General features: G+C 37.0%; 1 protein-coding gene across 3 annotated transcripts in view; it reads left to right on the top strand.

The window, feature by feature from the left end:
* The window catches only part of LOC115242832 (probable elongation factor 1-delta), a 62,175-nt gene that overhangs the window by 25,543 nt on the left and 21,701 nt on the right, over positions 1 to 14,931 (top strand). For all 3 annotated transcript variants that reach the window (XM_029819375.1, XM_029819374.1, XM_029819373.1), the window contains one exon: positions 4,381 to 4,474. In XM_029819375.1, the coding sequence (XP_029675235.1) occupies positions 4,381 to 4,474 (94 nt within the window). The remainder of the gene's footprint in view (positions 1 to 4,380; positions 4,475 to 14,931) is intronic.

Below are 14,931 nucleotides of genomic sequence, written 5' to 3'. Positions count from 1 at the left end.
CCAGATAGCCAAATGTGCCAAGACATGTATCGCAAATGTGTCTATTATTATATGTTGGCAAAATTCTGGCAGCAGCCAATAGTTCGCCGTTTTAAATAATGTCAGCAGAAATGCAGCAAAAAAATTAGCAGTCCTTATGTCATGATATGCTATAAAAATTCTGCAAAAATTAAAAGCGGAAGTTTTTGGTATAAAAACAGTAGAATTTAGATATTACATTTTGGCACAATATATAAATAGAAACTAAATGAAAACTAAGCATAACATGACATTACGCTGCAGTAACTGAATATCGTCAGAAATCGAACATATCTGCAAGGACGACATAATGGCAAAAATGCGGCAAAAATTGAGGATGAGCTGTCTTAATAAATAACAGCAAAAACACAGTAGAAACACAGCATGGTTTGTTGTCATAAAATAACAAAACAAGAAGCACAAACACATTGACGTCATGCAAAATATGTATAATAATTCCGAGTTATAGTTCTTTCGTTTACTGCTATATGACGTATCTATTTTGTATTTAAGTTTCTGTCACTGGCAAATATAAAAACTGCAAAGCGCGGCTAAAGATGGAAAATGTGTAATATTTATTTATATTAGCTTAATTTTTCTGATACAATTCTAACAGAAGTATCAGAATCTTAAATTGATTGTTAAAATATTATTTTATTTTATTAATTATTTATATTATATAAAATATAATTACGATATTATAAAGTGTGTGTGCGTGCGTGCGCATGCACGCACAGGGTGTTTCATTTTAATCGGCCCAGGTAAATATCTCGAAAAATATGAGAGATATGGAAAAACGTTTCAGACAAAAGTTGCATGGTTTCGAGGGAGCCACATGATGAAAATATGGACTTGACCTTGAGTGTGACTTTTTCAAGGTAAATAATTACATACTTTTTCTTAAAAACAATTATTTTTTTTTTACTACGAATCATGTCGACTATTTCGTTTGGCGGATAATCAGCCATAATTACAGGAATACTAAAAAATTTCGTAAAAATGCTCAAAATATTACATTCGCCAAGAAAATGGCGATGCTCTTTAACGTGCGTATGCGCTGCCAAGAATAAAGTAAATGTAAAAGTCCTGCAAGTCCTACGTAACGTGCGTTAGAATAAGGAAAATTTTTCTTTATCCCAACAAAAAATTTTCTTAGATCACAAATTGAATATTTATTTAGGGCATTTACTTGATTCGAATAATTTCCTTTTTCCGCGCAGTGCTTTTGATATTGCCTTGACCGGCCGGATCGTGCTTTTGATCTTGCCTTGACCGGCCGGATCGTGCTTTTGATCTTGCCTTATAACTTAAAAAGTACTTAACGAAAACGTACTTAATTATAGGGTTTTGGAAAGCTCTCGATGTAAGCTAGAAGAATATGTAATGAAAAGTAGGTAGTTCCATTTAAGAAATTGAAGATGACCGTCACGTGACCTTCATATATATATACAGGGTGTTCCAGGTATGTGTAACATATATATATGTTACACATATTATATTTATGACTGAAAAACTAAGTAATTGTAGCGATTTATCGGCAAAATTTATGCAATAATATTAGTAATATTTATCTTATGATAAAATCATGCTGCATTTTTTACATGTTTTTACTGTTACAACATTATAACACGTTTTATTTTTTCATGTTCTATTTTTACTGTCTCTGCCATTGATTTTGTTTGGATACGGATCTATTCGATATTTTTGCTGCATATTTGCTGCTTCATCGTGACAGCAGACAATGCTCGACTTTTGTTACATTTTTGCTTTTACATTGTGCCAACAGTTTATACTGGTAGAAAATAAGCAATTACGGACGCAATGGATAGAAGATAGAAATCTGCTGTAAAGTCATGATTGGATCTGCTGTCATACTATTGATATACTGTTGACATTTTGCTATCTGGGCTACTTATATGAAAAATTATATATTATATTATACACACACACCACACATACACGTGCGTGTGTACGGTAAAAATGAATAGGAAATAAAATGTTTATCTTTGTGAGATCTAAAACTTTTGTCTAAAACATTTATCATGATTTTCCGTATTTACTGAGATAAGCGTAAAAAACTATAATTTTTATGGGTTTTTCATGGTTTTCACTATGAAAATCAAATAGTCGCCAATTTTTGCTATGATATTCGTAATCAGCGCATCAAAATACGAAAGAATACTGAGTTTCAAAAAAATCGGGGGTGAGTACTTTTCGGAACTTTATCTCTTTTATGCACAAAATAATGAGAAGAATCAATTGGCGTAAAAAATACACATAGTTGTTTTTAAGAAAAAATTAAATTTGCAACGAGTAGCTACTTTTTTTTAACAACTATGTTTTCTTTTATATAAGATGTATTATTTTATGTTACAAGATGTTTTCTCCGAAACTATTAATGATAGCGAAAAAATACTTCTTGTAGTATTTATATTTTGTTGGGGTCTTTTAAATGACAAATAGGCTACCGCCGCCATTATCTTTCAAGACTAAAAAGATCAATTCCTCATTTTCTTAATGGAACAATATATAAATTTCTGCGTTTTTAAATACATATCTTTTTTAATATGACATCTACTTAAAATGCATTTTTTCGTATTTTGTATATAGTTATGATGAAAAATAATTTTCAGTGACTTGAAGAGACCATGGATGTTAATACAGAATCATTTATTTTCTCTTATAAATGTTATAATAATTATTCTCTCAAAATGTTGCTTATTCACTTTCTAACCAAAGATCGGCATCATCGATATTTTCAGTTATATTTTCAACTTTGATTAACGATTACTTGGATAATCAATAATCAAAGTCAAAAATTTTTTGATTATTTGAGTACTTGGCAACAAAAATGAAAAAGTTTTAATTACTTTATCAATCATCAATCAGAATTGCAAATTTTTTGGTTACTTGATTAATCAGTAATCACACACACACACACACACACACAAATCACCTAAAAATTTTTCAATTACTTCAACACTCAGTGATTAGGGTCAGATGTTTCTTGATTATTTAATTAATTAATAATTGCAAATATAAAGCAATTACACACAGAAAAAAGGAATAAATTCAACAAAATATTTTTCTAAAAAACTTAGTTGAATTAGGACTTTTTATGGTTGATAAAAAAATAATTCAATTAACAGAATAATTTCTCTGTTTTCAATGAACAAATATATTGAATCTTGAAAAAGTCTCCGCTTATTTAAAACAATATTTCGCAGAATTCAGTATTTGTTTCTCTCATTGCCAGTGCAGTATCTAAAGTAAACATTGAATGGTATATAAAAAAATATTATCAAATTGATGAGAATTAAAAGAGGCACAATATCAAGTATTTTTTTTTATTTTTTACGTGCTCTTAAAGATACAGTTCGCTTTTGAGAGTACTCTTTTTTCGGTTTTTATCTATAAGACGATTTCGCAATGTTAAACATTGTGGCAAAACTAAACCTTCTTTCGACTGGAGCTGAAGATGGTAACAAAGTATAAATTTAAGAAATGCCAATTTGATAATAGAATAAGTATGCAAAATCGATAAATCGTTTTTCTGCTCTTGACATAAACGTTGAAACTCGATTTCACACGCAGTAAGCCCTAAAATTTTTTAGTATAATTACTGATTACTTAAGAAGTCTTCCTAGTTTGACACTCTGAAAATAAAGCGATTTTTGGGAATTTTTTATAAGAAAAATATAAAACATTAATTAAAAACTTTGCACTATACTTTATTAAATAACATTTCAAGTATATCCTGAATTTTTTTCAAACAAAAATATTTGTTTGTTTCGGAGTTATAGTAGTCCAACCAGGGTGTCTTAAAAAAAAATTGTTCGTGGCGAACATGATTCCAACCGTTATAATTATCTGAAATTAAAAAAAAAAAAAGATTCTTAATCTGTATGAGTGTGGCTATCGCGTGAACTAGAACAAAAAAAATATTGAACAATAAAAAATGGCATCTTAAAAAAAAAATTCATTTCTCACAAAAAAAATTGGTTAGGTTTGTAAGTCGCGAAATTTCAATTTTGCAAATATCGATTTAATTCTAGTTGACACGATAACCACACTCATACAGATTAAGAATCTTTTTGGTTTTTTTATTTAAGATTAATGCATTAAATTTTATTGAATGTTACAAATTCTGTGTTAAAACTGTAATTATGTCTAATGACGTACCTATATTATACTTGTTATTTTACTTGTTTCGTTACGTTGATTATACAATACTATAATTTTTATATTAGACATTTATATTTTACTTGTTTTGTTATGCTGATTGTATACAATACACTATAATTTTTATATTAAACAAACACATATAGTACATATTTCAAAATATGGAATTATATTTTTTAGATGGACGATATTGCAGTACTTGCTCATATCGCAAATCAAGATGTTACACCTCGTGTTGTCAAACTTGAAAAAGAAAATCAAGATCTGCGAAATAGTATGTATATTATATCATTATAATTAACAAAAAGTGTCATGTCTATATAAAAATAATATGGGTAAATATGCCGATGAAGGGGGACAGTCCCGATGACCTTGACCTTGACATATGTTGTCAAGGTCATGACCCTGAACAACATTCGAAAAAATTTAGCCGTCGCTCGTTCTTTATTAAAAAATTATTAACAATTAAATTATATGATAAGAACGTCTTACCCAGATAGCCAAATGTGCCAAGACATGTATCGCAAATGTGTCTATTATTATATGTTGGCAAAATTCTGGCAGCAGCCAATAGTTCGCCGTTTTAAATAATGTCAGCAGAAATGCAGCAAAAAAATTAGCAGTCCTTATGTCATGATATGCTATAAAAATTCTGCAAAAATTAAAAGCGGAAGTTTTTGGTATAAAAACAGTAGAATTTAGATATTACATTTTGGCACAATATATAAATAGAAACTAAATGAAAACTAAGCATAACATGACATTACGCTGCAGTAACTGAATATCGTCAGAAATCGAACATATCTGCAAGGACGACATAATGGCAAAAATGCGGCAAAAATTGAGGATGAGCTGTCTTAATAAATAACAGCAAAAACACAGTAGAAACACAGCATGGTTTGTTGTCATAAAATAACAAAACAAGAAGCACAAACACATTGACGTCATGCAAAATATGTATAATAATTCCGAGTTATAGTTCTTTCGTTTACTGCTATATGACGTATCTATTTTGTATTTAAGTTTCTGTCACTGGCAAATATAAAAACTGCAAAGCGCGGCTAAAGATGGAAAATGTGTAATATTTATTTATATTAGCTTAATTTTTCTGATACAATTCTAACAGAAGTATCAGAATCTTAAATTGATTGTTAAAATCATATTTAAGTATTTAGTTGTATATTTAAGTTATTAATTGTGTATTTAAGTAATTGCATGGCCGGGGGAGGGGCTTTAGGATTAAACCAAATTTTAGTTTTAAATCAGAAATAGTTTTGGGTTAAGTTATATCTTCTGGAAGTGGAGCCTTCCCGTAGGGGGGGGGGCGGAATCCACTGCATCCACGCATATACTTTACAATGCGAAGCGAAATCCACCCCACAATTCTTGTGTGGGTGGGAAAGTGTATGCGTGGACGCAGTGAGTTTAAATATAAGCTATTTATGCTTTCTAACACAAAATTGTATATATACTTTTCTATACCAACTATTCGCTACTTTAACAAAACGACTGTTAATATATCAACGATTCACTGCTTTAAATAACTTTGCTTCGTTCATACATATACTATTTTCACATACATACCCAGATAGCCAAGAATGTTAAAATCACGTTTTGCCAAAGCTTTGCGACAAGGTGTGCTTTAATTTTGACAACAATTTTGTAGCAAACATTTGTCTTGTTTTGGTTTGTCAAAAAGTTTGAAGCAAATTGACGGCAAAATTTTTCGTCTCACGATGCTGTAAATAATAGGAAAAGGCTTGCCCGTAAATTTTACGCATACACGTATGATGCTAATTCACGGTGTAACACAAATTTTACGCCAATTAGTAGCAAATCTTGTTATACACGCTATAATAGCAAATTTACGACAAGAACAGAGCAAACCTTTTGCCCTATTCTTGCCATAAATTTGCTGTCATCCCGTGCACAGTAAGGTTTGTCCTGTTCTTGCGACAAATTTGCTGTCATGCCGTGCACGGCAAGATTTGCTCTATTATTTGCGCAAAATGTGTATCACACTATTGCGACAAGCCTTGCCAGCAAAAGCTAAGCTTTTTGCGGACACACCTTGTCACAATTTTGCTGTAAAGGCATGCTCGGGTTTGCTGCAAAGTTTGCGCAAAGTTTGCATCATTTTGCTTGCTGGGTATTAGTCATTTATGCCTTTCAATATTTAAAATAACTGCTATATTTTTCAAACTTTTTTTGTTAATAACTTTTTAATAAAAACGAGCGACGACTAAACCTTTTGAATATTGTTCAGGATCATGATCTTGACAACATATGTCAAGGTCAAGGTCATCGGGACTACCTCCCTTCATCGGCATATTTATCCATTCTTTGAAGTTCTCTATAAATATATTTCTACGATAAAGATGTATACGGACTCACTTCCAACGACTTTGACCTTGATATACATGTCAAGGTCATGATTTTCAGTAACATCCAAAAGAATCCAAACTTAATATCACTTTTAAATTAGAAATAAGTTTCAGTTAGATTAGAATTTCTCAGAATGGGGATGCAGAAGGGGGGCGGAGTTTCTCTCACGCCCATGCATGCATGTGTGCGTACGTTTTCATTTAAATATACAACTAATATAGAAGTTATGCTCAGAGAAATTTAAATTATCACATTTAATACTTCTTCTTGATTGATTGATTGATATTCTTTATTGCTCCCTTATGGGGTTACAATTCTTCATACATATATGCTCTTACCTCTAATGCTTTATACACACACACCCTATCCTATCCCTCTTTTCGTTCTTATCATCTCTCTTATTTTTTCTTACTTTAACTTATTCCTATCCTACTTACATCCTACTCCGCATACTTAACTTAACTTAATCTATCTTACAAGGGAGGTCCAAGTCGTGCACTCACGGATTTCGCTCAATTTTAAATATGTTTTAGTACTAATCCTCCACTAATTCATGGACAAATGGCACGACGCAATACTCAAGCATTCGCGAGAAATTTGCATTAAAAATTTCTTGTGCGCTTTCTATACCGAATTAGCGAAAGAGGTTAGCAGATAGCAACGTGGCGTAGAGATTTCTACATTATATTATATGACCGGTCAGTGCTTTTGTACTACTGTGGAAGTTTTTCTGTTGCCGAAAACTCGATTATGAGGCAGTTGTATCTGCTACCTGCGGAAACCGTTATTTTCTATCCGGTAGAGGGGAGTAGAGACACGGGTAGCCCTTGCTTTAAATTTGGTCGTTTGGTTCACTCCATTGTCAGTTGAGCAGCCGTTTATAACGTGTCGTACAGTGACTAGTGGAAAGATTACTTTGGAAGAATGCAAGAGCCAAGCAGTAGTGCAGAGGAAAATCCATCCGAATTAATGTAAATGATGTCTGCTTCTCTCTAACAAATTTGACAAAACCATGCACTTGTAAAGACTTAAGCTTTATTCAATGTGCTTGGTGTAAATTGACATTGTGCTTTAAATGTTTCTTTGATGATTATCATTCAAAAATTTGTACACCCAAAGAGGATTCCGAAGAGAATTCCGATATATAAAAATAAAACAATTTAAAAATGATTATAGAGTATTTAATTGTATTGCGAACCGATATTATTCGTATGGTTACAGGCGTAAAAAAAATTGGTAAAATCAGGACTCGAACGTGCAACGGGCAGCGTTCGAAGCCGCCGCCTTATCCTCTGTACCACGCTGCTATCTGCTAACCTCTTTCGCTAATTCGGTATAGAAAGCGCACGAGAAATTTTTAATGCAAATTTCTCGCGAATCCTTGAGTATTGCGTCGTGCCTCTTGTCCATGAATTAGTGGAGGGTTAGTATTAAAACATATTTAAAGTTGAGCGAAATCCGTGAGTGCACGACTTGGCCCTCCCCTTGTTAGCCTACTTTGGAACTCCGTTTCCGCTATTCTTTCCCCATTCTCTCTCCTTTTCTCTCTCTCTCTCTCTCTCCCCCACTCCTCCCTAAATTTGCCCTCTCTCTCTCCTTATCTCCTTTTTCTCTCCCTTTACTCTCTCTCTCTCTCGTCCTCCTCTCTTTTCCTCGTTTCCTCTATCTCCTTCATCCATTACTCTCCCTCCCCTTTCCTTCCTAATATCCTCCCTTTCGCCTCCTGCCAGCTAGTCTCCTCTTCTTTTTTCCTTTCTCACACACCTTTTTTATACATGCTCCCACGTCTCCTCCTCATTACCACACACCCTACATCTTTTCTTTTCCTCCCCCTCCCAATATAGTCCTTCCCTCATTTCGTTTCCCAATCTAAATCTCATAACCCTTCTTCACCTTTTTTCTGCCCATCCTTTCTTTTGTTATGCCTCGGGTGAGGCACGGTAAATTTCGGGATCGTTGCCGGATTAAGATTTAGGAATCTGGGATGCGTCTGGCGGGTTACCCGTAGCACTGGACACTTTTTATGTTAAATAAAACTTTTATTCATTCAAATGGTCTTAGTTATAATTCGTCCTCGTATTTATTACCTACTCGGGTCGCGTATCGCGTTATCTGATACTCGCGTGCGCGTGTTTGGAGTCGGGTTTACGTCGCGAGACTTGCTCCTCGATCTCCACGATTTTTACTAAGTGTGGCTGCTCGATATTACAATAATTATCGATGGTCGCTGTTGACACTTGCGACTGTTAGCGCTACTATCCGCGTAATATTAATTAAGGATAAAGACTGCCCGCCGATCGTTAACGATGGGTCTTTTTATTATCTCCCCTTTGTTTCCCAGGAGGGGATCGGTTAGCGACAAGACCATGTGTCGTGTCGCTCGATTTTTTCGGCAAGATCCGGATGCAAGCTAAGGAGTTCTAAGGGACTTCTTTGCTTGCATGTTCGCAATTTCCTTTTCGCTTTTAGGTAGCATCTCTACGTTGCATTTTCGCAACGCATTAATTCCGCTTGCCTTGATTTCCGCGTTTTCGTAATGAGTAATTCGGCGGTCGCTCGGGCTTCGCGCGTGGCTCGCGTTGTCAGCGCTTCGCTCGGTCAACGTTCGTAACGTGATCTGTATTCGCGTTACACGTTGAGCAATGTCTTATCGTATAAAATAATATATCTCTAAAATAATATGTATCTAGTGATTCGTATATAGCCTTTTCGGGCTATAACACTTTAAATACTCCGGAATTCCCTCTCCCTTTATTTCTCTATACTATTTATTGTATTTTGACTCACTTTTTTTCTCCTCCCTTTCCTCATCTTGCCTCTTCCTTTTTCCTCCAGCTCCTCATCCCATTCCTTTCTCTTCCTGTACTCCTCTTTTTCTCAAGAATTCCTTTCTTTCTTGTTCCCAATTCCTCACCACTCTCCCTCTTCTCCATCTTTCCTTCATCTCCTTCTAACATTTCCTTGCTATTTCCCCCCTTTCCTTGTTATTTCCCCCCTTCTTCTAATCTCCTTTCAAAGTTCCAAGCTTTTTTCCCTGCTCTCCCTCTCATCAAATCTTTTTCCACTTCCTCCCTTACCATATATCCTGGCGTTCTCCAGTCCAGTCCCATTGTTCATCTTATATACCTGTCATGTATTCCCTCTATCTCCCTTCTCTCCCTCCACCCCCAAACCTTCGCCCCATATCCCATTACTGTTCATACTAGCGTATCGTATAGCCACATTCTCCTTTCCCAGTCCTTCCCCCATAATCTCTTTCCTATTCCTCACACTTCTCTCATCACCACTGCTGCCCTTCTTCCTCTTTCTTTCACATGCGCTTTTTGCCCTTCGTTCCTTTGTATGGTGTATCCTAAATATCTAAACTCTTTCACCTCCTCTATCTTTTTCCCTTTCCATCTCCAATCTAACTTTTTACTTCTTTCCCCTCCTTGCCTAAACTTTATTTATTTTGTCTTTTCCACATTTAGTTCTAGTCCCTTTCTTATTAAATAACTATCCAACCTACTCAACATCGCTCTCATGTCCTGTTTCTCTTCCGTCATCAACACTACATCATCCGCATATGCCAACGTAAATACTTTCCCCCAATCTCACTCCCCTCAGCAACCCCTTGCCATCTTTTCTTCCAAGTCCGCCATCAAAATGTTAAACAGCGTTGGATTCAGTGGACATCCCTGTCTCACCCCTTTCGCCGTCCAGAATTTCTCATATTCGCTCCCCCACTCTTACCCTGCTCCTCGTCTCCCTCATTATCTCCTCCACTCTCACCACCAGGCCCTCTCTCACTCCCCTTTCTCTCATCGCCCTCATCAAAATCTCCCTGTCCACCGAGTCAAACGCTGTTCTCAAATCCACAAATACCGCTGTCAATTTACCACCTTTCCTTCCCAACTGTCTGTTCACTAAATAGTTCAGCGCATATACCTGATCTATTGTTCCCCTCCCTCTTCTAAACCCCGCTTGACTCCCCGATAGTAGCTCCCTCTCCTCCACCTCTTGTCTCAACCTTTCCTCTAATACCGCCGTATATATCTTATACATCGACGGCATCAGGGTTACTCCTTTATAGTCTCTTACTTTCTCACCTCCTCCTTTTTTTACTATGGGCACTATTAATCCTCTTTCCACTCCTCCGGCCATCCCTCTCCCTTCCACACCCTTTTGCATACCCATGTCCATCTTTCCATTTCCTCCCCTCCATATTTCCACACTTCATTCGGTATCCCGTCCTTCTAAACTCCGCTTGACTCGCCGATAGTAACTCCCTCTCTTCCATCTCCTGTCTCAACCTTTCCCCTAATGGCGCCGTATATATCTTATACATCGACGGCATCAGGGTCACTTCTCTATAGTCTCTTACTTCCTCACCCTCTCCTTTCTTTACTATGGGCACTATTAATCCCTCTTTCCACTCTTCCAGCCATCCCTCTCCCCTCCATACCCTCCTGTAACCATACCTCCCATATCCATTTTTCCATTTCCTCCCCTCCATACTTCCACACTTCATTCGGTATCCCGTCCTTCCCAATCGCCTTCCCGTTCTTCAGCCCCGTTACCACTCTTTTCACTTTCTCCCTTTCCAGTTCCTTTTCTTCCTGTTCTTCCCCTCTCTCCTCTCACCACTTTCCCTTCTACTCCCCCTAACAGTCCCATAAAATGTTCCTTCCACTCCTCCATCTTTATTTCCTTATTAACCCTCTTTCTCCTATTCCTTTCCCTTTTCACTAACTCCCATACTCTTCCCTCCATCTTCGGTTCCCTTGCCTCTCACCATTTTCTCTCTTTTCTTTACACCTTTTCTTATATTCCCTTTTTCTTTCTCTATATCTCTCTCCTTTCCCTCCCTCCCTTCTCCATCTTTTTAGTTCCCTTCTTACTCCTTTTTTTCTTCTTCTTGCACTCCTCATCCCACCACTCCCTTCTATTTCCCCTTTCTTTTCCCTTTCTCTTCTCACACTCTTTTAGTGTTTTCCTTATCCTCTCTGTCATCTCCTTCATTTCCTCTTGTACCCCTCTCTCTCCCTCCCCCACTTTCCTTAACTCTTTTTAAAATTCCTCTTCCTTCATCCCATACTCCTCCTCTCATTATCTTTCTTCCTTCCTGTCTCCCCCCTTCTTTCATCTCCCCTTTCATCCACACTATTACCGGATGATGATCCGAGTCTACTTCCTCCCCTATTTGTAACTTCTCTATGTTCTTTCTTACCTCTTCATCCCCTATTACATAGTCCATGACCATTTCCCCTTTTTCTCCTGTAAATACTCTCCCTCTTCATCTCGTCTCACGCTTCCATTCAGAATCGGCCATCCCCTCCTTTCTATGCATTCCACTAGTCTCCTTTCTTCCCCATTCACTTTCTCGTCCTTTGACCTTCTTCCTCTTTTTGCTCCCTTCTGTTCCTCTTCTTTTATCCACCCCCTTCTTCCCCTGTCCGCGCATTGAAATCTCCCCCTATTATTGTCTTTATCCCCTCTTCCTTTTCTTCTATCCATCCCTTTAACTTTTCCAACTCCTTTTCCATATCCCCATTCACATATATTTCTACTATTCTCCATTTTTCCTCTCCCCTACTTACCCTACATACTATTCTTCCCTCTTCCTCCTCTCCCTCCTCCTCCTCTTCCTCTACCTTTATATTCTTCTTGACCCCTATTAACATTCCACCCCTCGCTCTTTCCTTCCTATTTCTTCTTTTTGCCATCTGTGTCTTCCATTTAAACTTCTTTGGTAACCTCTCCTTTACCCTTCCCCAGTATTTCTCCTCCACCCACGTTTCCATTAATATTACAATCTCCCATTCTTTTATCCTCTGCCAAAAATCCCTATCCTTATTCTCTACTCCCGCTACATTCCAAAAAGCTATTTTCCATATTCCTCCCGGCGCTTCCCTTTCCGTTCTCCCTTTCTCTACCCTTCTCCCCTTCCCATCTTCTCCTGTCCTTCCCCCCTTTCTCTCCATATTCTTCCCTCTCCATCTTTTAATTTCTCTTTCTGTTCTTCCCATCTCCACCATTTTCCCTCTATTTGAATCTTCCCATATCCCACCCATATTCTCTTCGCCTTCCCTCTTTCTCTCCTCGCTATGTCCTCTAGCTTCCACCTCATCCTTCGTTCCTTCCACGTTAAGTCATCTTCTATCCTTACTTCCTTATCCTTTATTTCTCTTTTCTTTTTTATTACTTCTATCTTCTCCTCCATTTTACTTAATTTTATTATCGCCATCCCTTTCTCCCCCTCTTCCCTCCCTCTTATACTTCTCACTTCTACTTTCGCTTCAACCCCTAATTCCCTTATTATTTCCCTTATTCTCTTCTCTACCTCTTTCTCACCTTCTTTCACTCCTTTTATCACCATATTTTTCCTTCTCTTTTTTCTCTCCTTCATTTCCCTCCACTTTTCTATTTCTTTCATTCTCCCTTCCATTTCTCCCACTTTTTTCCCCCCCTTTAGCCCTTTATCCTCCTCCCTTAGTTTCATTCCTCTCATCCCTTCCTCTAGCTCCTCCATTCTTTTTCTCATTTTCTCCCTGTCTTCCCTCCACTTCTCCTCCCTTTCCTCCATCTGCCTCTTTACCATCTCCCCCATCTCCTCTCTCATTTTTCATATATGTCTCCTTAGCTCCTCCTTCAGCATCTCCTTCACTTCCTGAATCCCTTCCTTCATTTCCTTTTTCCATTCTTCTTTCATGTCCTTCCACCAACTCACCTCTCCTCCCTCTCTCTCTTCTAATCCTATTTGTTGTAATTTCTGCTTTTTTTCCTTTTTTAAGTACCCCCATCTCTTTTCCCCTTTTCCCCCTCCTAATCCTTTTATCAATTCCCTTTTCCTTTTCCACATTTCCTCTATATTTAACGTGCTTCCCCGCCTCTTCGCCCCCTTACTTCCCTCTTTTCCCGTTTTCATGCTCCTTTTCTTTTCCTCTAATATCCCTTTTTCTATTCTCTCCTTTTCCTGTCTTGCTGTCTCTCTATCTACTTCTCCTACTTCTTTCTCATTTTCCATTTCTACCTATCAGGATGCCTCTCTATCTGTTCTCACTACTCCTCTCCTACTCTCCGTTCCTGTCTGTTTACTCGCCGTTCTACCTATTCTATACTCCCTGTTCACATTCCGTTGCCTACCACGTGACTTTCTTTCTTTCTATCTCTCTCTCTCTTTCTCTCTCTCTCTCTCTCTGCGCCTAACCTCTAACTTCTCTGCCGTTTCTTCTCCTCTACTTCTATCTCTTTTCACCGCCTCCTCCATCTTTACTTCACACACATCTCACTCATCTCTCCTTACTTGCACCTTCCACTTTCTCTCTCTCTCTCTCCTCTGTTTTCTCTCCTCCTTTCTCCTTTCATTAACCATGCTTTCTATCACACGCACTCTAACCCACCGGAAACGGAAGTTAATATTTCTTATTGTTAATATTTTTTTATTGTTAATACTTTTGTTAATAATTTTTTAATAAACAACGAGCGAAGGTTAATATCTTTTGGATGTTATTCAGGATCATGTACTTGACAACATATGTCAAGAGAGTGTATATCAATTAGACACAATGATTATTAGCCAGTTCAAAATGAAGACCTTTTATTGATCAATCGTACTGGTTATTTTAGGCACTGGTAGACATAAGTGGTTGTATCCAATCGCACTATGTCTAAATGAACCTCTCGTTAAGGTTAAAGTTATTAGAACATACATCTACATCTTTAGGAGAGTAATAAATAATAAATCCAAAAAATAAATATAAAGTATAAACATGCTTTTTACATAACTGAGACCAGAAAACAAAATGCCAGCATGTCGACAATATCACAGCAGATTCCTTATCCGCTGTGTCCGCAATTGTTTACTTTCTACCAATATAAGCTGCTGGCACAATGTAAAAACAAAAATGCAACAAAAGTCGAGTATTCTATGCTGTCACAATGAGGCAGCAAATATTGAGCAGGATTTACTGTATCCGATATCAACGGCAGAGAGACAGTAAAAATCAAACATGATGTATTACTACGTTATAACAGTAAAAATGCGTCAAAAAAACAGCATGAACTATCATAAATTAAATATAATATTACAGATATTATTGCATAAATGTTACCGGTAAGTCGCCACCCTCGTGAAGCGAGGGGGGGATTTAAGGCGGGAGGAGGCACGAACCAAGCATCCATCTCTTCCGTGGCAGCGGCACTGTCGTATCTGTGTAGGGCGTTTACACACTTCCTCAGCCCGACAAATAATTGAGATCTGTAAGTGAGATATACCAAAAGCTTTCATAACACATAAAGGAAATTGAGGAACAACGCTTCTCAGCACACAGAGCTAAGATCGCTATGTACGCAAGTTTTTTTTGT

The sequence above is a fragment of the Formica exsecta genome, unplaced genomic scaffold (assembly GCF_003651465.1).
Source record: "Formica exsecta isolate Colony F162 unplaced genomic scaffold, ASM365146v1 scaffold646, whole genome shotgun sequence".
In the NCBI taxonomy this organism is placed as follows: Eukaryota; Metazoa; Arthropoda; class Insecta; order Hymenoptera; family Formicidae; genus Formica; species Formica exsecta.
This window is presented reverse-complemented; position numbering and strand designations above follow the sequence as displayed.